Here is a 26311-nt window from a genome sequence, read left to right as displayed (position 1 = left end):
CCGCACCCCCTCAGGAGCTCCAACCAAGGGAAGGCGGGGTCAGGACTGGGAGCCTGTATGGCATCCATGCATCCCGGCTGCTCCATGGCTCCCAGGCCGTTATCCAGCCAGAGCCGCCTGCCCTGACAGCACCTGGAATGGGGCGAAGCCCCAGCCCCATCTCCCTCTCTGGAAGGGGAAAGCGGAGGAGCAGGGGAGGCCTTGGGAGAGCCCAGTGCCTGCTCAGGCACGGCTCCCACCCGCCTGGCACCAGCGCCCAGGGACCAGGCCCAAGGGGACCGAAAGCTTCCTGCGAAGCCGCTGCTCTCTGGGGCTGGAGCACAAAGGGAAGCAGCGAGGTCCAGGAAGGGGCTGGCAGGGATCCTGAGCCAGGGGCAAGCACAGGGGACAGGGGAGGCGGAGGAGCTGGAAGGGGTTTGCTCTGCAAGCGGCTGCCCGGCCCTGGCACAGGACGAGGCTCGAGTGTCCCCCGGGAAGGGAAGCGACCGGACAGGAATCCACAGAATCCCTCTTGAACGCTCACCTCAGGTCAGTTTAATGTGAAAGAACGAGGCTTTGCTCAACAGATCCAAGCTTCAAACCCTGAACACTGCACAGAAACCTCCCTTCTCCTGCTCTGCTCCAACGCCCTTCCAGATCCGCTCCGTTCCCTACCTGCAGCCTGCCCTATCCCACCCTCCCTGGATGCACTTCCAACCCCGGGGGCTCTGCAGCAGAGCCCCCTCGCCACCGGCGAGGCCACATCCCTGCCGGAACCGGCAGCACCATCGCTCATCCTTCCCTCAAAGCTTCATCACAAGCTGGAAAACCCCCTCCATCGCCAGGAAAAGCCCACGTGCCCGTGGCTCCTTTGGATTGCACACGGCAGCAGGCAGCCGGATAAGCCCAAGTTGCCATCAGGAGGTAAAAGATGTCCCCAAAACACATGTGGGATGCCAAGGAGGGGGGGATGCTGGCTTAGCCAAGAGCACCCTGGACAGCCAGCACTCAGCTCCTGAGCAACAAGGGCTGATTCCAGAGCTGGGCACAAGGGAACGCACCACGGGCTCTGCAGGACGCGATGCTGGTACGAGGTGGGGCTTGCTACCCACAGGCTCTCCTACAGGAAACACCCAGGCCCCGCAGGGTCCCCCAGGATGGGAGGCAATTCCTGTGCTCTGAGTCAGAGCGATTCCCGAGGGCTTCCTGCAGCTGAGGGCTGCCTGCCCCCAGCCTCAACCCGGGCAGAGGCTGCACCGAGGGGCAGCGCCTCTCCCACCTCCCTCCCTGCTCTCACTCAGGGGTTACACATCCTGCCTGGGGCTGTGCCAGGCCGGGCCTGAAGGAAAAGGGGCTGTGAGTGGTGCAACCCCCGGTGCCCTCCGAGCTGATCCTGGCTATGTGTATGTCACCTTGGGAGAGGGATGGATCCCAGCCGGCCGCGGGCCTGCGCCCAGGCCGTCGCTAAAGCAGCAGATGCAGGGAGGCGAAGGAGCTGCGGCAAACGGGGAAGAGCGAGCTGGGGAGGGAGGGGAACAACGAAACCAACCCTGTCCTCGGGGGAAGGAGCCGGCTCCCGGCGCTACCCGGGCTGCCTGGGGCCAGGTCCTGTCTGAGCCCGCTGCCCCGGGAGCCCAGCTGCAGAGCACAAGGCCCCCCGGTGCGCAGCAGCAGCGGGCTCGGCTCCGGCCCTGGCCCTCCGCGGGCGATGGATGGGGTTTAACACGGAACATAAATAAAAAAGAAAGGACTTACAAAATGGTCACCTTCGGACAGCACGGATGCGGCCGGGGCGGGGGCGCGCCCCGGTGAGCGCCTTCCTCCCCCCCAATGACAATAAATAAATAGAATCCATGGAGGCCGGCCGGGGCCCGGCCCTCACTGCCCCTTCCTGCCCTTGTCGGCTGCGTTGGTGCAGGCGGCGGGGCCGTCGTGCTCGCGGCGCGGGGGCATGCGCTCGTTGATGCGGTCCAGCCCGCGCGCCTCCTCGAAGCTGCGGATCTTGTGCTGCGGCGAGAAGCCCCGGATGGCTGCGGGGAGAGGGAGACCCGGCCTCAGCCCCGCCGAGCCCAGCACCCGCGGGACACGGAGCACGGGGCTGGGGACGGGCACCGGCACCGGGGCTGCAACGCCCAGGAGGCAGAGCTCAGCAGTGCGCGCTCATGGAATGCTTGGGCTGGGAAGGGCTTTGCCCATGGCCGCCAGCCCTGGCTGCTGAGACAGAGCCCCAGCCTGGTTTGGGTTGGAAGGGACCTTAAAGCTCCTCCAGCCCCGACCCCTGCCACGGGCAGGGACCCCTTCCCCTGGAGCAGCTTGCTCCAAGCCCCTGTGTCCAACCTGGCCTTGAGCACTGCCAGGGATGGGGCAGCCACAGCTTCTCTGGGCACCCTGCTCTGCTCTCTGATGGTTTAACACAGCTCAGCAGGACCTGAGGACCAGACACGTGCTCCATGTCCCCAGACAGTGACACCTCAGGGAACTTTCAAAGCTGAAAAACACGGCACTAGAAAGGCAAAACCAAACGAAGACAAGAGAGACAGCACCACAAGGCTCCAAGTCCAACACACACCACACGCTGCAACACCAGGAGAGGGGAACAGCTAGTCCTGGGATCAAACACGGTTCTTGCATGACCAGGAGGCACACAGGCAGGCTCCCGATGGAGGGATGGAACCCAGCACGGGCAGGCAGGTCCCTGCTCATCACTGCACGGCTGAGGACATCACCCCTGCAGTGATGATATGGACCAAATGCTGACCTTATTTGCATTACAGAAGGAAGGCCTTTGGGCCAAGCCCTTTTACAATGATTTGGCTGCTTTACAAACACACTTCCCGTGGTAATCAAAGCTCTCTACGCCGATGTACGGCCCCATTCATCAGCAGCTGAATGGAGGCATCAAGGAGAAAACCTCCCCAAACCTCATTTCTACATCTACTACAGGGAGAAAACTGCTTCTCCACACCGGGGACCACCTCGTCCCACCCGTGGCAAAGGCAAGGACCACAGCAGAGCCCTGCAATCCCCTATCTCCCAGCTGGTTTTGACCACCTCGAGTCGCCAGGGGATGAACTCAGCCATGAGGCACCTGGGACCAGACCTGCAGGACCCCAGCTCCAAAGCCGAGACCTCAGAGCTCCAAGTGCTCTCCGAATGCAGGGACTGCACTAAGCAACAGCCTCAGGAAGGCTCAAACAGGCTGGAACCAGCCCAGGGTGCACTTTCTGCTGCCCAGCCGGGGCCCGTCCTCCCCCCCTTCTGGTGATGCAAGAGTGAAAAAGCTTCCCTGAGGCTGGGGAACCTCTTTCGGGTGAGCACAGGCACACACAGAGATGATCTGAGCCTCTCGGCGGGTTCTAGCCATACCTTCCCGTGCCTCTACCGCTTCTACTGTGGCTGCAAGACAGAAGAACAGTGGCATGCAAAAATGAAGACCGAAACCCCCAGTGAGAGTGAGTGATCCCCATCGCCACGCAGAGCCCGCAGCCCCCCAGCCCCGGGGCATGACCACGACCAAAACCAACCGGCAAGAGGGGGGGAAAGGGGACTCCCTGGGGTGAGCAGTGGCACAGGGGAGTCTCCTTCCCTCGCTGCACTGGGCACACACAGAACTCCAATGGAGAGGAACAGAAGCAGCAGAGAGAGGGATTGTGGCTGCATGCACTGGAGGGCTCGGGGGAGCAGGGATCCCATGGGAAGGACAGCGGGGCTCCACCTGCATTTACACATCTGCCACAGCTTCTCTGGGCACCCTGTGCCAGCGCCTCAGCACCCTCACAGGGAAGAGCTTCTGCCTAAGAGCTCATCTCAGTCTCCCCTCTGGCAGGTTAAAGCCATTCCCCTTGGCCTGTCCCTACACCCGTTGCCCAAAGCCCTTCCTTCAGGCACTCTGAGGGATTCTCCTCTTTCATGTGGCAACGAGCCCAGAGCAAAGCCCCAGCCACCAGAGCAACAGAAGGGAAGTGACCCTGAGGGACACGGGGACATCTGGAGCAGTGGGGAAGAGCGGGCAGCCTGCTCTCTGGCAGGGCAGGGAGCAGCATGGACCCTGCTCCCAACGCCTGGGGTTAGAGCAGAGAAAGTCGGGCTCCTGCTTCCAATCCAGTCTGGCTTCAGCTCCACCTCCCCAAAGTGTTACCAAGCAACGAGGCACCTAAAGCTGAGCAACATCGCCCTTCCTAAGCCTGCTGCAGCTTAGCCAAGCTCTGCTGGTCCCTGCTCCAGCATCTGGGAGGGGAGAGGCCCTTCCTGAGAGCAGATCCCCCACTTTCAGCCTCCAAACGCCACAGAGCTTGACTCTGGGCACAGCACAAAGAGCACAGTGTCCTCGAGAGGCAGCGGAGGAAGAACGGGGCTGGGGCTGAACGCCTTGGCTCTGCTCAGCCCCTCCTGCCAAGCTGTGCTGTGAAAGGCTGGCAGGAGGTGCAGGGAGGGAAGGGCCCTGCCTCTGCTACCTGCGGGGGGCTCTCCTCTCTACGGGTGCCCGAAGACGGGGCAGCCCCTTCCTCAGGTTCCCAGCACAGGCGCTGATGGAGCACCCATGCGGGTGCAGGGGCGCAGGAAGGAGCCACGGCAGGGGCAGAAGCAGGAGGAGGGAGTGCAGGAGCAGCGCGGTGCTACCGGGGCAGGGCGGGGGAAGGCAGCTCAGGGAAGGCAGCAGCAGAACTCCAGCTTCTCTGTCCTGTCCTGGAACACGCACGGGGAGGGGGATGCTTAAATCTGGTTCTTTACTGCAGGGAGCCCGAGAGGAGCCCCCCGGAGTGGGCAGGGGCAGGGGAGCATCACGGCAGGACCTGCTCCGGCGCTGACAGGGCAGGGCTGCAGCAGTGAGGCTGCTCCCATCCCTGCAGGGGGGCCACGAAGCCCTGCGGTGGCTGTAACGAAGGAGGAGCCTCACGGTGATTGCAGCAGAGCGAGCCGCGGGCTCGGGAGCGACGCAGCCGCTTGCCCAGGCCGGGAGCAGGCACCACCGGGGCCACTTCCTCACTTGGGAACTATTCACCCCAGGCAAAGGCAGCCCCAGAACAAGCCCTCTCCTGAGCCTGCAGGAACTCCCCGGTGCTGACAGCGGGGAACAGGCTGGGGAGGAGCCAGCGCCCAAAGGCTGGCGGCAGGAAGGGATCCAGGCGCTGGGTTCCAGGATTCCCTCTGGGGACACGTGGTGGGAGAACTCACTTCTGAGCAGCAGCCAACCTCCTGCCCTGGGAGCTGCAAGCACGCAGCTCAGCGCTGCTCTCAGCACCCCAACAGGACAGAGCAGTGGCTGCTGAGGGAAGGGAGCAAGGGTTTGCCAGCAAGCACAGCAAGGGAACCGCCAAACCCAGGGGGCTAAGAGACATCTGAGACATAAAGGCCTGGAAGAACCTCCCTCCCTCCTTCCTTCCTTCCCTTCACTCGATCTAAGCTTCCCCATTCATGGCTTCATAGGGTCAAAACAGGAGGGGTTTTGCTGGACGAAGAACAAGCAAGCAGGTGTGGTTACGATGATGCCATCACAGAGCAGCAGAGGGGTGAAGCACAGGATGCTCACCATGCAGCACAGAAGGGAAATAAGGCAGAAAGCTTCTTGCAGAGACATACGCCAAAGCAGTCCACATGCTTTAGGCAGGGTGCTGTTTGTTGTCTTTCCTTCCCTCGAGGGTACACGGGGACACCTTGGAAGGCTCTCACATCCCCACCTACATCCTGCTATTTCCTGCTTCTGAATCCTTCCTCCCGTGGGCCTGAACCAGCTCGCTTGTCCCCAAAGGATGGCTGGGACCTGACTGAACGGTTCTGGGGGCAGCTGAGGGCCAGCACTGGAGTGCAGAGGGGAGGGGGGCTCATACTCACCGGTCTGTAGGGTCTGCCTGCCCCCCGAGAGCACCCCCAGGGGCAGTGTCCCTGTGGGAGTCAGGCCCTTGAGGGTCAGCACGCTCTCGCTCTCCTCTCTGCAAGGAAGAGGCAATACAAGCAGTTAGAGAGGTCAACACAGGGCTCAGCCGGGTCCATGCAGGGCTGCTGGTGCTGAGCAGCACGGAAAGTGGAGTCTGCCCTGTGCTGATCATGGGCAGCACGCATCTGACCTGCTGGGCACCAAGCACAACCCTGGCCTCATAAATATGGGGCCTCTGCTTACTCAGCTGTGAGGCATCAGAGCTACAGCACAGCAAATGCATCCTGAAAGGGTTAAATACACCCAGTTATCACGGAACAGGTTGGGCTGGAAGGGACCTGAAAGCTCACCCAGTGCCAGCCCCCTGCCTCTGAAGCAAAAGGCTCATGAGGCTTGTCCCCGGCAGGACTCTGCCTGCCTGGTGCACCCGGACCAACAGCCCGTTACCCAGAGCCCAGCTGAACCTCAGAAGCTGCCTCCTTACCGAAGAACCGAGAAGACACGTGCCATCTTCCCAATGGCTCTAATCTTGTTCCTGATGATCTCTTTACGGACCGTTGTCCCACCTTAGGGAGAGAAGAGAAACAGACACCAGCACGTGTAAGGGCCTCCTGCTTTCCAGGCACAGCCCACGTCACTGTGAAGCACCTGCCTGCCTCCAGGGAAAGAACTCATGGGTTACAGATTCCCAGCTACCCTCTGGAGAGAAGAGTGCTGAAAGGATGGTGGTGAGGAGGCAACACCAACAAGATGACACAGAGACCGAGAGGCCTTGAGAGAGAGTAGAACCAGCACAGGGAGCGCATCGGGGAGGCCTGGCCCGAAGCTCCCCAGGCTGCTCGCACTGCACAGGATGGAACACGAATGACTCAGGCACGTGGACACAGCTCTGCCAGGCAGCACACGGAGGAGTCTGGGCGCTGACGGGCACGGGGCTGCGCTCGCCGCGGGCAGCAGCGTCACGCGAGCATCAGCGCGGGCATCCGAGGCGCTCACAGACACAGGGAGGGTGCGAGCTCCCATGCCCGCCCTGCGCACCAGAGGGGGGAAGCAGCATGGAGGGGAGCTGAAAACACAGGAGTCTGAGTGAAAAAGGGGCAAACGGACACATCTCCTCTCAGCTGAGCTTCCTCACGCGGCCCGAGGACACAGGAGGACAGGACAAGCCGCACTGGAGGCCTCACATGCACCGATGGCTCAGCCATGCACTAAGTGGCTGCATTCAGAAGTCAGGTAGAAAGGTGAGCCCGTTTCTGGAGCTCCTGGAGGAACGCAGAAGGGTTAGAACCACGAGGCACTCATGTTAAAACTGAAAGGCATGAAGAGGCTGCCCAACTAGTCAGCTATTCCAATCCACTCCGAGGAATCTGGTGGCACAGGCAGTGAAAATTAAGCTGGTAGCAAATTCTAGCTGGGTACCTTTCTGATAGCTTGAAATGTAGTGATCTTCAGGGAGAGGAGACACCAAGAAACAAGGAATGAAGACAGAGATAGAAGAAACAAATTTAATTTGCATGGGAGGGAGAAAGGAAACCAAAACCAAACCAAAACCAAACATGAAATGCGATGGGAGAAGCGGGTTAAAGGCTCGACTGCAGAGCGGGCGCATGCTCCCGGCCCCACTCCTCGCTGCAGGCCCCACGGCTGTGCCAGAGCTGCCTCTAGGCCAGCACCTCCTCTCCTCAAGTCACCCCCCCAACAGAGAAGCTTCTGCTCCACAACTGCTTTTTCCCTTTTCATGCAGAGCTTAAAACCAGCCCCAAACCCACGTTCTGCTTTCTACAGGGGGTGACAGGAGAATCCACCCTGCAGAGGAGCTCACTGCAACAGAGGAGAGGATCGGGGAGATATTTTGGTGCAGAGAATTTTGGGTCGGGAGGAAAAAGCAAGCGCTTGGGAAGCAGGAAGCACTCTCAGAGGAGCTGCGAGAAGCGTCTGTCGCAGTGAATGTGATTTCATTTCTGGGACTGAACAGCAAAGGAGGGAAAAAATAGAAACGTTCCCTACCCAAAACCACACCAGGGCTGGCCAAGAAGGAACGGGAGAGTCTGGCTGGGCAGCCAGCTCTAAACCGAGTGAGCAGCACCACGCACCTTCACCCCCAGCCCGCTACCAGCTCGGGTTAAGAGCGGATTTTACCTTCCAACGTCTCATCACCATCCGAAATCAACTCGTCGTCGGAGCAGATGTTGAGGATGTTCACCAGCATCTCCGTGACTGCAAGAACACACACGGGGGGGTTAGAGGGGCCTGGCGCACGCCTGGGCAGCAGAGGTGCTCTAGAGCACGAGCTGGACAAGAAATGGTTCCAAGGTCATTTATGCCCTGCAAGTGGAAGCCCAAAGCCCCTTTTCGCTGTGCACTGCTGGTACCCACAGCGGCACCCGGAGCAGACGACAACCTCCACACCTTGTGCCAAGGAGGGGGATGCAGTCCCAGCACATCCCAGCTGACACAGACGTGGGGAGGGAGCGGGGTGCCAAGTGCTGCAGAGCAGGTGGGGCTGGCGCAGGCTCCCTCCTCCCCACCCGGACCCCACAGCCGGGCTCCAGGACATCAGCTCTGAAAGGGGGGATTTCAACCTTCGGCTCCTCAGAGTCAAACCACATCAGAGCTCGGAGGCACCCTCCAAGCACACAGCAATGGGGTGGGATTGAAACCCACTGCCCAAAGCTGAGGCAACGGCTTGGCCTGATTCTGAGCTGCCTCACCTCCCTCAGGATGAACTAAGCCTTTAAACTGGACGAAGGCTTCCTTTTTGGTGGGCCCCCAGCCAAGAGGAGATTTTCATTCCTCTGGTGCAAACCCAGAGCAAGAGAAGTGCCTTCAAATTCCGAGCTGGGGCCACGCCACCCCCATGCAGCTCCATCACCAATGCAGAAACAGCAAGAAATGGTCATTTTCCTGCTAAAACCTTCCTAAAACATGTCTCAACAATGACTGTCACAAGGGCTTTACCCAGTAAAGTGCAGATCTCTTTGAACCCAAAGTGCTTTCCAGTGCTGCCTGGTAATGAAGGAGTTACAACACTCTCCCAGCACAGTTAATAGCCTGTGGGACAGGTTTCTACTGCTATGACCAGCCACTGGGAAATCCAAATCTCTCTTACCCTTTTCCCCTACAAAAGGCAAAGACCATGTGAAGACATCCATGAAGTTTGGAAGCCAGTAGGGGTGAGGGGAGCAGTTGAACTGCCTGATGTTCATGACGTTGTTTTCATACTTCAGTACAGCAGCTAGGAGAGAAGAGAACAACAGCGTCTGTGGGCAGCGCCAGCGCTAAGGAAACTCCATCAGCAACAAGACCCATGCAGAACCAAAGAGCTCTCCAGAATGAGAGGGTTTAAGTTCACCCGTTCTGTTCTTTCACTGAGGCTTGTGATACTGAAGGTCACAATAACAAAGCTGTTAACATGCAGGCAAAGCGGAAGCAATGAACACAAAGCCAAGATCCAAAGTGAGGGGTAAAAATACCCCACAGCTGAGGAAAGCTCCCCATCACGCTCGTCTGGTTTGAAGGGCACGGTTTACAAGTTAAAAGCTTGCCCATAGCAGCAGCTCCTCTTTTCTGGCAGCATCCACCAACAGCACTCCGCTGGCATGGGCTGGGAATGGAAGCATTATTCCAGGCTTGGTAACTCCACAGCAACACACTGAGCCTGGGAGCCGGAGCACCCGGCCACTTCCAGCTCCCCTGCTGCCATCAGGCGAGCACAGAAAGCTCCTTTCCACCTCATGTCATGCATAAGAACGCAACTAGAGGAGAGGGCAGAGCGGGCAAGGGGAGGGAGCACGGAGAGGGGGCCCTAAGCAGGTCAGGCCAGCCCTGGCAGCCTTACCCTTGTTGTTATAGACATCTAGGTAATTTGGTGCAGAGAAGATTGTGATTAACGACGGAAAGCCCGTTGTCTGGCTCTTCCTGTACATTCGGTACCTGGAAAACAGGTCAGCTGTTAAACACGCAGCTCGGGCTCGGTGTGCAAGCAGGGGCAGCGGGAGCAGGCTCAGGTCCCGAGCCGCAGCACTCACCCCGCATCCTGCGCCTCGTGAGCTCGGATAACGGATAACAAACTATTGTTCTGCAGGAACTCACAGACGGCAGGGTAACTGCAACACAGAAACCAGGCAGGCGTGAGCACAGAGCATGGTAACGAACACGCACGCTGCATGGCAATGGTCCTGCTTGCGCAGCATCCCCAGGCTGGGGCAGTGGGTGTCACCTCACTGAAAACTGAATTGCAAAGCATTCTGTTAACCAGGCCCCTGGTGCCAAATCCTCCCTTCTCAGCCAGGCTACAAGTGGTCTGTCAGCAGAAACGCTTCTCTTTTAGGCAGGAAAAGATTATTTCCTAGAGCTCCTGGTACCATCCAATGCCTGAAAACCATTCCACAGGCTCCCTGCCAGCTCAAGCAGCGTCTCCGCTGTCCGATAGCACAATTTCATAAAGCAACATTACCCAAAGAGCTCAATATTCCAGGAGGAGAACAAACAAACAGGATTCTGTGCGTGAGAGCCAAGTGAAGGCTGCGTCGGAGCCAAGCACGCTGCAGTGTGCTCTGAGTGGCAATTCATCTCCTCATACACCTCAGTGTAAGGGCAGAAGAAAAGCTCTAGTCCCTCAGAGCACCCTAAAGAGCCCACGGCAGGGGAGTTAGAGCGAAATGACCTCTGAAGTCCCTTCCAACCCAAAGCACCCCCCGATGCTGTGGTTCCAACCCAGCGCTCACCTGTAGAAATAGGAGCAGCCTCGGACAGTGTTGTGGGCAAAGTGCTCCAGCGTCTTCTCGTTGCCGTAATCCTCGGATGGGTCGGACCAGAGCAGGTCGCACATGGGACCAAAGGCTGGAGGCTCCTTAAACCTGTCTAACTGGAGAACGCACGCAGCATCAGGACAGCGCTGCCGGCAGCTGCGGCACCGCACACCCCGCTGCGGGCCCGGGGCTCCGGGCAGGCACCAAGGAAGCTGTGAACCACAGTGCTCACCACGGGAAAGGCCCACGGGGATTACTTACTTTCCTAATGTCATCTAGACATGTGATTTCTGGAGACAGACCTCCGTGGACACACAGAAATTGCTGGTTTAAGAGGGCAGCAAGAGGAAGACAGTCAAATGTATCCATACACGCATCATACACTCGCTCCGAGTACTTGATTCGACCTGGAAAGACGGGGAGGAAAAGAGGGAAGAATTGAATTCATTTGCTCATTTACACCTGCACTGGGGTTACCGTAAGAGGCTGGGCAGAGGGCTCATTCCCAGCCTGTCACTATCACTGCTTTCAAGAGCACGTAAATGCTGCAGGAAAATGATCCTTAACCAAAACCATCTCCAAGGAAATGACTCTCCCTCGTGCAGACACTGAGGAAGGAATCCTTCATTTGGATTACGATTATTACAATCCCAGTTGTAGTCACTGGTCCCAGCTGCACAAGTCACTTGGCAGTAACTGTATGCTGCTGGGGCTGGAAGTCAGGGAGGGGTGCGACCGTCTCAGCACGAGATGTGCTCACGCTTCCTCCATCCACACTCGCTCTTGGTAACCAAAAGGCCACCTCAGTACGTGTTTGTCCTTTACAGGACATGCATTAGGGGGGTTTCTTTAGCTGAAACAGGCCTGTATGTGCAGGGAAAAAGGCATGACAGGTTTCTACAGCTCCAGAGCTCACCAACAGCACTCAGAGCAGGCACAAAAACTAAGCCACAGCTTAGTCCTTCCTCCGTTGCTTCATACTCACATTCCTGCTTAAAGGTGAAGTATTCTGTGAGGTGCCTGCACTCATGGTTCCCTCGGAGGAGGAACAACGTTTTGGGGTGGTTTATCTTTAAACTCCATAAATAGAGCACGCACTGCAAGGGAGACAAGAAGGAGATGGCATGTCACAGCCCCTTCCCAGGGCGCCGCTGGCTGCGCTCAGTGGCTCTGGGAAGACACCCAACAAGCTGAATTCAGAGTAGAGCCCGGAGAGAAACCCAGCTCCATAATCGGCAGCAGATCTTCTCTTGGCCACCCTGGTGCTGGGGGAAAGCCACACCGAGCACTTCTCTATATTAGGCCTGGGCTGGAGAAGTGACAAATGAGATCGAGTTCAATTGAAACCAGCCCTGGGCTGGGGGGGGGCAGCTTCTGCTCCCAGCAGAAACCAAAGCAGGAAGCAGGCGTGTGCAGAGCAGAGCCAGCTGTGCAGCAGGACCTGCGATCCAGATGTTGCACTGCAATGCAGGGCAGGGAAACAGCTCCTCAGTCATCTCAGCAAGGGCGAGAAACACCAGGAAAGCTGAACCTGATCCTCCCCCCTGACCCCCCCTCGTCTCTCTGCTCACGCTACAGTCATGTGAAGCTCAAGTGCAAAACAGGAAGAGCCCAGCCAAGAAACAAGCTCAGTGAAGCCTTGCAGAGCGCTCCCACATCCCCTGTGTGAGCAGGGCACCTGGGAGAAGACCAGATCTGATGAGGCAGAGCCCAAAGTCAACCCGAAACACCCATTTTTATCAGAGCCCCAGGAGCACGCTGTGCTGGCTTCCCAGGATAGGAGGGAAAGGCTGGGAAACGTGTGTGCTCCCCGCTCTGTGCTAAACTTTGTCAAGCTGACAGCTACGTCAGCTGGTACCTAGCATCGGGAAACGTTATCCCACCTCCTGTGTTGATTGTGAGCGCTGGAAGGACAACCCATAATGACAGCAAGCTCGAAGATCTGGATTAAAGTCTCTAAGAAGAGCTTACCCTGTAGGCTGACAGGCTACAGAAAGAGCACATTGCAGAATGGGAGCCATGAAGTCTGTCAACAGCCTCACCCTGAAACCATCACTGATGGGATGCACGCATCCGGAACCAGCTGCTGGGGCATGAAAACAGCCCCCACAACCAAAGCAAAGCACTTTCAAGGTATGTTTCTAGTACAGAGACCTTAAATGGGATGTTTAAGCACTGAACCTGCAAGGTAAGCTCTGCATGAGTCATTCCAGCTACGTGCAGGGATCCCTAAATCCCCAAGGAGCTCTAAAGCACCGGTCTGTGCCTAACTCAGAGCCCAATCACACTGAGAAAACCTTGACTGCAAACCCTGAATTCCAAAGCAGAGCAACCCAGGGCCAGGGCCAGGTAATTTAAGCTGTGGTTAAAGTCATGTTCTAGTGCATCTGCTCCCAGGAGAAACGTTCCCAACAAACCCATTTGTCATCATTCTGGGATTTAAAAGCTTCGGCCTCCTGTTTGCCACCCGAATGTCGTGTTTCTGGGCCAGCTGAGCACTGCAAAGGGGAAGTCACTGTAAGTGAACTGAACAACTGGGTAAGGCCTGGAGGAAGCAGCCAGCCCCAGTTCAAAGCAAGGCAAGAGAGGAGAGACAAGCACAGAGGAGGGTTTGGGATGTGCGGAGTCACAGAAGGGCAGCAGCTTCCAAAGAGAGATCCAAAACCACACTGCAAGTGTGTGAGAGTGAAATCACAGAACGGGTTGGAAAGGACCTTAAAGATCACCCAGTTCCAACTTCCAAATGGGAGTGAATGGAGTCTCTGGGCTGCAACAAGTGACACTGTTTGCCTCAGCACCTCCTTGGTCCCCAGTTCTGCATCTTGTTCCCTGATTGCCTGCATCAGGATGCAATTATACAATTACCTCCTATTTCATTTAGTTAAAAGGTCATGATTAGCAGCAGCTCTGGGCAGGCAGTCCCTAATACCCCCCCAGCACACCAATGCACGAGTGCATGCAGTGATTTAACCTGCCAGAGCAGAGATGAGACCTTAGGCAGAAGTTCTTCCCTGGGATGATTCACAAAGGCCTGACCAGGCCGGTGCTCTTCACCTTCACAGGGAAGCAGAGGGAAACCTGGATGCCTTTCCATCAGCTGAGCCTCTGGGATAAAGCAGGCAAAATCCCAACCCCCAAATTCCCATCCGTGAGCCATCTCCGCAGCGCAGAGGCTGCTGCAGCTCTGCATTTTACACAAGTCTTGAAATACCTTCACATCTAAAGCAAATTCACCCATATACACCATTAACTCCCTCCTTGCAGCAACCCAATGCCAGCAGCAAAGCTGTTGTCTCACTCTAGAAACCAGCTTCTGCACATGCAGGTGGGAACGGCTCCCAGCACACGGCTGCACGTTGCAGTAGGTGGGAAGAGGCACACGTCAATAGGAAGAGGAGAATCAAGCCTTGGAGGTTCTGCTTCACCAGTGACAGGTGGGGCAGCCCCCACACACGGCTCCTGAGGGATCAATGGCTTTTCCCTCCGCACGTGGATGGTTTATGAGGAAGAGAACAGAGAAATGGAACCTTGGAATGGTTTGGGTCAAAGGGAGCTTAAAGCTCCTCCAGTTCCCACCCCTGCCACGGGCAGGGGCACCTTCCACTGGAGCAGCTTGCTCCAATGGCTCCATGTCCCTCTTGTGTTGCTGCCCCAGAGCTGGACACAGCACTGACTGCAGGGTAAGGGCAGGGAGTGGGAGCAGCACTTCAGCACCCACTGCAGCACAGACACAGGCTCCAGCAACTCCTGTCTGAAGGACTCTCTGTTAACACCAAAGCACATCAGAGCTGCTGGGCTCCGAGCTAATCTCTTTTCCAGGTATGTACACTTGAACTGCACAAGCCAATCCCCTCAAGCAGCAGGCAGATGTCTGTTCTGCCCCTTCCTCCCCAGGGGTTATCTTCAGCACCACCAGAGATCCCCAGAGCACAACCCCACCTCCCGCATCCGGCCCCGCTCCCGGCACTCCATGGCTCACCCTCGGTGTGCGGGAGCACAGGGCTGGGAGCGAGGCAGGAGGCTGCTAAGGCACAAGCTGCCAGCAGCACCTTCCCCTGGAGCCCCTGCAGAACCCTTCAGAGCAGCACTCTGAGACCCAGCAGCTCAGCTGCTCCTGCACTGGAGCGTGCAGCCTCCCTCTTCCAAGAGCAAGTACTTCCTCTGTTATTCCAGGCCACTCTTCCCACCTTAAATGCCCCCGTGGCGAAAATCCCACAGGGATCAGACCTCCTCTTGCACCAGGCTCTGGTGAAGCAGAGCCCCTGGGCTGTGCAGCAGCTGCTCGCCCACCCCCTGCTCTGTCCCTCACAGACCTCCAGAGCCAGCAGCAGCTGGGGGAACCCAGCAACTCCTCTGCCCTTTGAGACCACCACCTCCCCAGTGCTTCCCAGTACATGCTTGCTGCATCCCACACTGCTGAGACACCACCAGCTGCTGAGTGCTCCTGGCACACGGGCACAGTGGGGCCAGGCTCACAGCCAAATGCCTCAGCACCACACTGGGGGGTCCAACAGCCCAGGGCATCTCCTGCTCCTGACCCAGCTCTGGCTGCACGAGGCTGCTGCTCTCAGGGGTCGGGGGGAGCAGTGACTCTGAGCTCTGGTGCTTTCTCCTCCCTGCTAAGCTGAATCCTGCAAGGTTTCTGCATTTGCTTCCCATTGCCTAGAGGATCCCCTTGCCTGAACCATACCAACACCTCTGCCTCGCTCCCCTGACTGACAGCTACAAGGGATACTAAAACCCGAGTTTAGAAGGCAGAGGTTAGTCATTAACCCCACCACTGCTATTTGACTCTGCCACTGGGTGAGGATCCAATCTCAGCCATGACAGAATCATATGGAATGGGTTGGAAGGGACCTTGAGGCTCATCAGTTCCCCCCTTCCCTTCAGTTTAGTGCAAGCATCCCCAGGCTCAACTCTGTCACCTCTATACTGAAGTAGCCTCTGTCCACGTAGTCCCCCAGGAAGAGGTAGCGGGTGTTATTGGGTGATCCTCCAACTTCAAACAGCTTCATCAGGTCAAAGAACTGCCCGTGAATGTCGCCGCACACTGGGGAGGAAGAACAGCACAGCAGGGACACAATTACACACCAAGAGAAGAAAGGGTGCGACAGCAGCGAGGAGCTGCACCCTGCCCCAGGCCAGCCCTGCTCCTGCACACATGGGCTCCATCTACACCAGCGCAACCCTCCCCGGAGAGCCCAGCTTCAAAGCCGTGCTGGTGGAGGGAGCGGAGAGGAGAACCTGCCCCAGTGAGCAGCTCCTGGAGGCCTTTACCCAGCCGGCCCTGACCTGTGATGGGAGCCTCCACCTCGATCATGGTCTTCTCGTGCCTGAGGATGGCGGCGCCGTCGTTGATGATCTTGAGCGCGGCGTCCTCCTCCAGGCGCCCTTCCTTCACCAGGTGGCTCCTGAGGACGTCGAGCCGGGGCTTCCCATCCTCAAACACCTCCTTGAGGGTGAGCCGCTGCGTGGGGGGGAACGGCACCGCTGCGGACGGAAGGGCAGGCGTCAGCGGCACGGCCCCATCTCCTTGCACCAAGCTCCCCGGTTTCTCCTCATCTCCTTGCACCAAACACACTGGTCCCTCTCGGCCAAAGCACCCCAACCACGGCCGCCCCGATGGGCACTTCCATGCTAGGCAGTGACAATGATAACCCTAACTCTAACCTCTACAAGAGAGGAACCACCTCAACCATAAACCCAAGGGAGAACCATCCAGCTTCCTCCTCCACCTTCTCCTGGCCTGCCTGATGTAAAGAAGAGAAAGGTGTCCCTTAAAGAAGAGGTCTCAGGGGTGGAAGTGGAGGAGCTCCAGGTGCCTCCCCACACAAACCAGGCTGGGATTCCACGCTTGTGAAGCCTGCAGCAGGCACAGTGCCCGCCGTGTGCTGGGCATCCCCAAGGTCTGATCCTCTCACAGCCACCTCAATGAGTGCCCGCCCGCTGCAGAGCACGTGGAACCTCCAGCACACCCCACATGTAACAAACCCACTCACTGGATAATGCACCCGCTCTTCCCCATCCCCTGATGGGATCGTGTCATGCACTGAAAGACAGCTTTGCACTTAGCTCTAAGCCAGCTAGAGCAGGAAAATACGACATGCAAATGAAGCCCGTGTCCTCCCCATCACCCGTTCAGCACAGCAGTGTGTTGAATTGAACAGGAGGCAGTGCTGGTCCAATAACAGTGACTAACAGCAATGCAGCTGATCTCTTTCAGATGCAAATAGAGCAGCTCCTCAGCTTGGGAACCAGGGGCAGAGGCACAAAGCAGAGGCAGCACGAGGCTGGGGCTGAACAGCGACTGTCAATGCCCCAAGTGCACGGGAGGATGGAGGAGGCCATGAGTGGCTGGGATGAAAGGGGGGCCAGTGCCTGCAGCAGGCAGCTTCTCCTCATCCATCCCTCTGGAGCTCTGCTCTGCTGGCTGGGTGCTCACCAAGCACCCTGCGTGCCCTGAACGAGCCAGAGCACACACAGCACCTTCCCCACGGAGCTGCCAACTCAAGAGCTTTCAGCAAGAGCCTGCTTCCATCGGCACAGGAGCACTGCAGCACCGCTTCCATCGGCACAGGAGCACTGCAGCACCGCTTCCATCAGCACAGGAGCACTGCAGCACTGCTTCCATTGCCACTGCAGCGCTGCAGCACTGCTTCCATCGGCACAGGAGCACTGCAGCACCGCTTCCATCAGCACAGGAGCACTGCAGCACTGCTTCCATTGCCACTGCAGCGCTGCAGCACTGCTTCCATCGGCACAGGAGCACTGCAGCACTGTTCCATCGGCACACGAGCATTGCAGCACTGCTTCCTTCGGCACAGGAGCACTGCAGCACTGCTTCACTCCATTTACAGCCCCTCTCCAGGTTTCCTGCAGCCCCTTTAGGCCCTGGAAGACTCCTACACGGTCTGTTACAGGACCCATTCAGCTCCACATCCGCCATCATTCCAGGCCCTCAAACACAGCCCCTGGTGCTGGAGCCCCCCTGACAAGGCGAGGCCGCCGGAGCTGGGGCAGAGCAGCTTTGTGCTGCCCGTCACGGTGCAGAGCCCGAGGCTGGGCCAGCGCGAGCAGCCAACAACTTCCATGCCAGTTCCCTCGCTCCCTTTGCACGGCTCCATCCCAGAGCTCGCCCAGCCCAGGGATGCTCCCTGCTGCCTGCAAGCCCACCCCAGTGCTCCAGCCTAGGCACAACCTGCTCCAGTGGGAGCTGCCCTGCCCGTGGCAGGGGTTGGAGCTGGGGGAGCTTTAAGCTCCCTCCCAACACAAATCGTTCCAGGAGTGTATGGTCCCTGCAGCTCCGGCCTGGGCTCACCCCCTTCCAGAGAGCCCCAGGTTATTCCTGCCATTCCCACCTAACCCACATTCCCCGTTCAGAGCTGAGCCCGGGCTCAGGCAGAGCCAGCTCACAGACAATGACCCGGAGCAGCCCAGCACAGACTGCAGCAGCAGCGATGCCCGCCTGTGCCTGCACAAAGCTGAAGGCTCAGGATGGTGCAGAGCTCTCCCAGGCATTAACAGGGAACAAAGCCCTTGAAGGCAAGTGATGGAAGCTGTTACCTGCAGCAACAGCCAACCTGCTTCAGTGCTGCTTGGGCAGGGGGTCCACACAGAAAGGCAAGGACAGGCTGAGCCTCAGCAGCAGAGTTAAGCTGTCAACGTCAAACTTGCTGTCAGACCTCATACTTACCAGCAACTGCCCATTTTCCACGGGATAATCTTTATTGTCTTGAAATTATGAACCACACAAACACCTCTGTGCTTTAGGAGGCCCTGTGCTGGGTGGGATTCTCCGGTCCCTGGGGTAGCTGAGGGCAAGTCCGGATCCAGGCCTGCAAACCCACACGGATGCTCAGCACCAAGCCTGCAACGCCTGGACCAAGTCATCTGGGTCATTTCTCACTCTGAAGCGGTGCTGGTGCCCCGGCCCTGCTGTGGCAGAGGCCTCTGCTCTGCAAAGACAAAGCCATCCCCCAGCAGCAGCACAGAGGGGTCAGCAGGGAAGCAAACAGCTCCCTTGCAGAGATGCAAGAGCCACTTGGGCTGGAAGGGACCTTAAAGCCCCTCCAGTTCCACCTGGCAGGGGCAGGGACCCCTTCCACCGGAGCGGGGTGCTCCAAGCCCTGTCCAACTTGGCCCTGGGCACGGAGGAGCATTAAATGCAGCTCAAAACGCCCCAGTTTCATCCGAACCTGGTCAGAGCCGCGCTGCTGGGGCTGAAGCCTCCCTCTCAGCACGCAACTGGTTCCGAGAGCTCGCTCTGATCCTCACGCTGAGCCACATTCCCCTTTGTAGGACACCCAGAATATCTGCTCACAATAACCCTAAAAATATCCCCATTGTAGGTCGGTGCCATCAGCCTGAATGACGCCTTCAGAGGGGCAGAGGCACAGCCATGGTGACAGGAGAGCCAAGGGAAACAGACGGAGCCAAGCACCCCGGCCCCACCAGTCCCATCCGTCTGTCCCGCCCTTACCAACCACCTCTGCGGCACCCAGGGAGGGACCCCCGAACGCTGAGGCCACCCTGAGCACCCGCAGCCGGAGCAGGAGCAGGCACCGCAGTGCTCCCATGCCAGCTCCATCGGGCACCCAGCACTGCGCCGCAGCGGGAGGTGGCCAGGGATTGCCATTGGGACAACCTGCCCCGAGCCACATCCTGTGCCGGGACGGGGGCTCTGTACCCCCCGGTGCCAGCTCACCCGCACGGCCCAAACCCTCCCTGCAGCCTGGGAACACGCAATTCCTGAGGCATTCCAGCTCTGTTACAGACCTTCCCTGGCAGGGCTCAAACCAGGCTGGCCGGGGCTCGGAGCAACCCGCTCTAGTGCAAGGTGTCCTTGCTGGGGCTGGATGGTCCCTTCCAGCCAAACCACTCCATGGAATAACCGCCCAGCTGCCCCCAGCCCCACGGCATTCCCGGTGCCTTCCTCTCACCAGGTCTCAGTGGGCTGGGCCCAGCCAGGCTGAGGGTCACTGAGCTCCAATGGACAGAGAAGGGCAGCAAAGGCAGGGAGCAGGGCAAGCTCCCAGCAGGCAGCTGCATCTCCCACCGGGAGAGTGGGATTCCTGGATGGCAGCAGCAGCTCCACCACCTGCTTCCCAAGGCTCGGGAGCTGCACCTCACGGACACGGACCAGGGGGCTCTGTGTCCCGGGTACGTCCCATCCCTGGGCACTGTGCAACCCACCCAGGGCAGCAGAGCCGGTGCCTGCCTGCAACCTGCATGTGAGGATGCTCATGGCAGCAGAGCCGGGCTCAGCACCCTCATCCACCTCTGCTCCCTACGGAATGCTGTGAGACCACAGCAAGGATGGGAGCTGGAGATGCTGCAGCTGCAAACAGCAGCCAGGCTCTGCCCCACGGGCTGGAGGCTCTGCCCCACAGCCTGAAGCATCACCCTGCATCCCCCCCATCCCTCCCTGCCCCTGCCCCAAGCCCTGGTGGGGTTTTCCCAGTGCACTCGAGCCAGCTCCCGAGTGTCCCCAGCCTCTTTGGCACCGTGGGCCTGGCAGCCAGGCCTCCAGGAGCCGCTCAGAGCCAAGTCCTGCATTAGAGGATAATGCTGATGTCTTTACGTAGCCTGTTTCCTCGCTCCTGCTGCTTAATGCTGTCTAATTCCATTACCCTCGGAGCCGCTCACACACCCGCCATCCCAAAGCAAGCTGCAGAGGGAACACCTGGAAAAGCAGGGCAGGAAGGATCCTCGACGAATATAGGTCTCCAAGGAGTATCTTTAGCTCCACAGGCGGCTCTGCCCCACTGAGACCCCAGGATTTACCTAAATAGCTGCCTCCATCACAAGCACTGCGCTGCTATTTTAAGGCAGCAGCACCCTGCCCTACTTCCTAAGGAGCAGCCTCCTCCTGCCTGGGCAGGCACCCAGCACCAAGCACCCCGCAGGCAGAGACCCCTTTCCCTCAGCTCTGCCTTGGCATCAGATAGAGACCACTCTTAGCACGGGACATAACAGCGGTTTGTCCTCATTGCTACAGAACCCCCCAGGCAACAGGGGAATGGGGTTAATGTGTCCCAGGCAGCAAGGAAACAGAAACCTGCCATGGAACACAGGGGGATGTGACCTTCCTTGCTCAGCACCCCCTCCAGCACCCATCCGGAGCAGCTGGTGTTAACCTTGGAGTAAAGAAGGAGGAAGCCCAATCCGCTCTCCCTGAGGGCTCGGTGTGGGCACCTGAACAGGGATCAGCACCCAAGGTCTGTGCAGGGTTGAGGCTCTGCCATCAGCAGCTCTGCAGCAGGCACCAGAGCATCCCCCATAGAGGCTCTGGGCAGCCCCACGCAGAGCAGAGCAGCACCGGCTCCAAGGGCCTGGCGCTGGGAGCCTGCGCCTGCCGCAGGGAAGGAGCTGTCCTGCAGGAAGCCCCAAGGCCGGGGGGGCGAGCGGCTGCACCATGACACAAGTTGCTTTTTAGAGGTGCCACCACCGCATCTTGACCCCGCTGGTATTCGCACCTCTCCGGCGCGCCCCGGGCCCCACACCGGGCACCTTGGCCTTTACCTCCATTTTTAGCTCTTCCCCCCCTCCCTGTGCTCCTTTTTAGATGCAAACCAGCCACAGTGAGCAAGAAAAGCCAAGTGAAGGCAGGCACAGAGCGAGCGGTGACGGTGCCACACGGTCCTGTTCAAGAGCGCCGATTTCATGGAACCCCAGCCGGGTTTGGGTTGGGAGGGAGCTTAAAGCTCCTCCAGCTCCAATGGCAGGGACCCCTTCCACTGGAGCAGGGTGCTCCAAGCCCCTGTGTCCAACCTGGCCTTGAGCACTGCCAGGGATGGGGCAGCCACAGCTTCTCTGGGCACCCTGTGCCAGCGCCTCAGCACCCTCACAGGGAAGAGCTTCTGCCTAAGAGCTCATCTCAGCCTCCCCTCTGGCAGGTTAAAGCCATTCCCCTTGGCCTGTCCCTACAGGCCCTTGTCCCAAGCCCCTCTCCAGGTTTCCTGTAGCCCCTTTAGGCACTGGAGCTGCCCTGAGGTCTCCCTGGAGCCAATATGGATATAAATACAACTTCCCCTGTATTTAAGACCTGCCTCAGCCCTCCTTCCCTTTGCAGCTATTACAAAGCCACTTTCAGACCAGTGCCTGCTCCATTATAAAGATTCTCTCCCGCTCCCAACGGGAGGAAGCCCAAGGCTCAAGCATCAGCTGCACTTGAGGAGCATTCCCACTGAACCCCGGGCAGGGAGGAAGCCGGATGCATCTTCCATAGCTGGAGGTGTCTGCAGCCAGCACTGAACCAGCACAGCCCTGACCCCATCCACTTGGCAGCAGCAAGGGGAGAGCTCTCAGAAGCCTCTGAAGAGGCACCCACTGATGTGAACCTGGGTTCGGGCTCCTGCTGAAGGCACTGCGAACTTGGTGGAGAAAATCCCATGGGATTGGGCCCCCTGTCTGCAGCAGCACCTCCACAAAGGTTCTGTGTGGAGAGAAGGGGAGCATCTCTGCTTGAGCACACGGGGTGAGCTGTCACTGGGTGCTCAGCTGGCCCCAAGAGACCTGAGGTAGGTGTTGATGAGATGAGCTCAGCATTAAGCAGATGATCTGCACCATCCCTCATGTTCCCAGCACCACACCAGGGTCAAATCCACACGCACCGAGCACCTTCCCACTGGGAAAACCCAGAGGAGATGCACAGCAAGGGGCCTGGAGAGGAACCTGCTCACGGGACCCCCCAGCTCTGCTCCCACCTGCACCCCCACGGCACAAGGCCTCAGTGTGGACCCCTGAGGGGCTCGGGCTGCCTGTGCCCAGCGTCCCGCCGGGATGCAGCAGGATCACTTCCATGCAAGACCAAGCCCTGCTGGGCACATCCCTGAGGTGCCAGGCAGGGAGGCCGAAGCTCTTGCTCCAATGGGCAGCCCAAAGCACTGCACCCACCTGCCTGGGTGCTGAGCATTACCCAGGTACGGATCCATCCCTTGCCCCAAGCCTACCTTTGGGCTGATGCATACACCCAGACCTAACGACCGCTCAGCTCTCCAGCATAACCCCATGAGAGCACAGAGCTGGAATGAGCATCCTGGATCCCAGGTTGGGTTGGGTTGGACCATCCAGCTCCAAGCCCTGCCATAGGAAACATTGGCCACCAACTCGCTGCCACAACTGGGCACTAAAAACCAGCTCTTGATGCATCCCCAAATGAGAGGTTTTCACAATGGACATGGAGTTTTAAGCACAAACCCGAGGCCTCTGGAAGCACTGGGTTTCTCCTGACTAAACCTAATTACAGCAAACACCTCCCCAGGGCTGTAAATATATGGGTTAAACGTAGTTAAAACTCCCATGCTGCTGAGCTGGAGGCACTTCCAACGGAGCAAACCCAGCGCTCATCCTCAGGCTGAACTGATTCATTACCACCCATGTCAGCACCTTCCACCAGCACCCACCGCCACGCTCCTGCCCCGCGTTTCCAGCGGCACCGGAATCCCGACCGCACCCGGGGGAATCCAATGCTCTCCATGCCCAGCTCCCTGGGGAGCACAGTGCCTGGAGGGAGCTGCTGCAGCCAACACAACCAGCGGCCTCCCAGCCCCGGAGCAGAGCCATTCCCATCAGCAGGATTCCTCGGGGGGGTTCCCAGGCTCTGGAAGCGCGGGCAGCGCGTGGGACCCGAACGGCTGCACTGCCCTTACCTGAGCTAGGCCAAGCCGAGGGCAGGCAGTGGTCATGAGCAGGGGATGCAGGGCTCACAGGGGGGCTGAGCAGGGGATGCAGGGCTCACAGTGGGGCTGAGCAGGGGATGCAGGGCTCACAGGGGGGCTGAGCAGGGGATGCAGGGCTCACAGGGGGGCTGAGCAGGGGATGCAAGGCTCACAGGGGGGCTGAGCAGGGGATGCAGGGCTCACAGGGGGGCTGAGCAGGGGATGCAAGGCTCACAGTGGGGCTGAGCAGGGGATGCAGGGCTCACAGCAGGTGTGAGCAGGGGATGCAGGGCTCACAGTAGGGCTGAGAAGGGGATGCAGGGCTCACAGCAGGGGATGCAGGGCTCACAGCAGGGGATGCAGGGCTCACAGTGGGGCTGAGAAGGGGATGCAGGGCTCACAGCAGGGGATGCAGGGCTCACAGCAGGGGTGAGCAGGGGATGCAGGGCTCACAGTGGGGCTGAGCAGGGGATGCAGGGCTCACAGCGGGGCTGAGCAGGGGATGCAGGGCTCACAGCAGGGGATGCAGGGCTCACAGTGGGGCTGAGCAGGGGATGCAGGGCTCACAGCTGGGGTGAGCAGGGGATGCAGGGCTCACAGTGGGGCTGAGCAGGGGATGCAGGGCTCACAGCTGGGGTGAGCAGGGGATGCAGGGCTCACAGTGGGGCTGAGCAGGGGATGCAGGGCTCACAGCAGGGGATGCAGGGCTCACAGTGGGGCTGAGCAGGGGACGCAGGGCTCACAGTGGGGCTGAGCAGGGGATGCAGGGCTCACAGCAGGCGTGAGCAGGGGATGCAGGGCTCACAGCAGGCGTGAGCAGGGGATGCAGGGCTCAGCAGGGGATGCAGGGCTCACAGCTGGGGTGAGCAGGGGATGCAGGGCTCACAGCAGGGGTGAGCAGGGGATGCAGGGCTCACAGTGGGGCTGAGCAGGGGATGCAGGGCTCACAGCAGGGGTGAGCAGGGGATGCAGGGCTCACAGCAGGGGTGAGCAGGGGATGCAGGGCTCACAGCAGAGATGAGCAGGGGATGCAGGGCTCACAGCAGAGGTGAGCAGGGGATGCAGGGCTCACATCGGGGCTGAGCAGGGCTCACAGCAGGGCTGCTGCAGCCCCAGGCAGCACAGGGCTCCCAGGCCACCTCCGTTCACTGTCCTTCCCTTGGAGGCCACTGTCATTAACACCTAAGCATGTGCCTGGGCACAGGACAGCCTGAACCCGAGCAGAAAGCACTCAGCCCCATGCAGAGAACGGCAACGTGCATCCCTGCACCTCCTTCCAGCCCCCAGCAATCCCCTTGCCTGGGGCAACAGCTTCAGCAAGGGGGAATTGTGTAACCCGGGGCCTTGCCGCAGCCCAGCAGAGCCGGAGCGCTGGGGATGCTCCCCGGGGCGTGGGTACGGGAACGGCACCGGCTCAACGAGGGCAGCAGAACGTGCGTGAGGAGCAGCCGGGAGCGCCCTCCCGTTAACGCTCCGGTGCCTGCTGCTCCGTTCAAAATAGCCCCTGCTATAACGGGTGCCGCGGAGGGGCCAGCTGGCACCGGCCCCGGGCGGGCGGCACAGGCAGGGCTGCAGCGGCGGGCGCAGGGTGGGCTCCCCCCGGCACGGAGCGGCAGAGCCCCCCTCCCCTCGCACCCAAAGCAGGGGCTCAGCCCCGCGGGTGCAGCCTGCGCTGGAGCCCCTCCTGCAATGGGGATCCCCATCAGCACCCCCGGGTAACGGCCCCCCCTGCACCCGCAGCCCCGGGGGCTCCCCGGGGTCACTGCACCCCGGACGGGGGGATCCCTCACGCGCACACACGGCAGAGCCGCCCCCATGACCGGAGCCGCCACACGCGGGTCCCCCCCCAGCAGCAGGCCCGGGGATGCCCCCTCGGCCGCCCCGCGCCGCAGAGGCCGCGCCGCCGCTCACCCTTGACGATGCGCTCGGTGGTCGGCAGCTTGCTGTGGCCGTGGCCGCGCCCGGACATGGTGGCGGGGCCGGGGTCCCGCTCGCTGCGCTCCGGAGGAGGCCCCGCGGGGCTGGGGTGGGACGGGCCGGGACGGGCCGGGCCGGGCCGCGCTCGGAGCCTCCGCCCCCGCCGCCGCCGCCGCGCTGCTCCCGCGGCACCCCCCCCCCGCACTGCGCACGCGCCGCCCCGGACCCTGCGTACTGCGCCTGCGCCGCAGCCCGCGGGGATGGGAGAGGTGCGCGCATGCCCCCCGCGTCACGTGGGCTCGCCCGCGGCCGCTTCCTGCCGCCATCTTGGAGGGGAAGGGGGTGTTGCTAGGCGACGGGAGCGGCGACATGGCGGGAGGGCGGGCTGGGACACGTCCACGCCATCGCCACCGCCACCACCACCATCATCATCATCATCATCACCACCACCCAGAGCATTAAACACACCCCCTGCTGAAGGCATCACCCCATGCGCACCCCGCCTCACCCCTCGTGACCCCGGCCGCAGCCTCCCGCGCACCGCGGCTGCCTCAGGGGCAGGTAAAGACAAAGCCCCCCCGCACCCGTCCAGAGCAGCTGCGGTGCCTGAAGGGGCTGCAGGAAACCTGGAGAGGGGCTTGGGACACGGGGTGTAGGGACAGGCCAAGGGGAATGGCTTTAACCTGCCCGAGGGGAGACTGACATGAGCTCTGAGGCAGAAGCTCTTCCCTGCGAGGGTGCTGAGGCGCTGGCACAGGGTGCCCAGAGAAGCTGTGGCTGCCCCATCCCTGGCAGTGCTCAAGGCCAGGTTGGACACAGGGCCTTGGAGCTCCGTGCTCCGGTGGAACAGAGCGGGGCTCCGGGGGAGTCAGAGCCGTTCCCCCTCGGCCGCGCTGCCCCGCTCCCCCCCAGCCCTCCCACAGACCAGCCCCAGGCAGCGGCGCTCCCAGCCCGGCGCAGCCTCCGTCCTCCCCGAGCCGAGTTTATTGCCGGGCTTGTACAAACACCTCCGCTCCCCCCCCCCGGCGGGTCCGATGGAGCCGCGGCCGAGAGCCAGCACAAAGGGCGCTGGGGGCACTTCCGTCCTCATCCTGCGGCTGCCAGGGCAGGGACCCGAGCCCCCTCCCTTG

General features: G+C 60.0%; 1 protein-coding gene across 4 annotated transcripts; it reads right to left on the bottom strand.

Annotated features, from left to right (window-relative positions):
• Positions 1 to 1698: 1698 nt before the first annotated feature.
• Positions 1699 to 25247, bottom strand: PPP3CC (protein phosphatase 3 catalytic subunit gamma). Of its 4 annotated transcripts, XM_062616973.1 has the most exons (15): positions 25176 to 25247; positions 15898 to 16095; positions 15531 to 15655; positions 11591 to 11702; positions 10867 to 11012; positions 10582 to 10721; positions 9883 to 9960; positions 9693 to 9787; positions 8964 to 9089; positions 7994 to 8071; positions 7274 to 7300; positions 6339 to 6420; positions 5812 to 5909; positions 3346 to 3375; positions 1699 to 2009 (listed from the first exon to the last, which is right to left on the bottom strand). In XM_062616973.1, the coding sequence occupies exons 1-15, from the start codon at positions 25231 to 25233 to the stop codon at positions 1858 to 1860; spliced, it is 1545 nt and encodes a 514-aa protein (XP_062472957.1). In that variant the 5' UTR covers positions 25234 to 25247; the 3' UTR covers positions 1699 to 1857. The 4 variants fall into 4 exon arrangements, with proteins under 4 accessions (XP_062472957.1, XP_062472959.1, XP_062472958.1 ...); XM_062616975.1 differs by lacking the exon at positions 3346 to 3375; XM_062616974.1 differs by lacking the exon at positions 7274 to 7300.
• Between the last annotated feature and the right edge of the window lie 1064 nt (positions 25248 to 26311).

The sequence above is a fragment of the Pezoporus occidentalis genome, unplaced genomic scaffold (assembly GCF_034315485.1).
Source record: "Pezoporus occidentalis ecotype Australia unplaced genomic scaffold, CSIRO_AGI_Poc_V1 ctg191, whole genome shotgun sequence".
NCBI classification, from domain to species: domain Eukaryota; kingdom Metazoa; phylum Chordata; class Aves; order Psittaciformes; family Psittacidae; genus Pezoporus; species Pezoporus occidentalis.
Note: the sequence above shows the minus strand (reverse complement) of the source record. Positions and strands in the feature narration are given on the sequence as shown.

What these genes read in the sequence shown, in the direction of transcription:
- PPP3CC (XM_062616973.1), bottom strand. Translation starts at nt 25,233, where the DNA reads ATGTCCGGGCGCGGCCACGGCCACAGCAAGCTGCCGACCACCGAGCGC. An exon ending in CACCGAGCGCATCGTCAAGG is followed by an intron (nt 16,096 to 25,175) that starts GTGAGCGGCGGC and finishes TTCCGTCCGCAG; the next exon opens with CGGTGCCGTTCCCCCCCACG. An exon ending in GTCTAGATGACATTAGGAAA is followed by an intron (nt 10,722 to 10,866) that starts GTAAGTAATCCC and finishes TGCGTTCTCCAG; the next exon opens with TTAGACAGGTTTAAGGAGCC.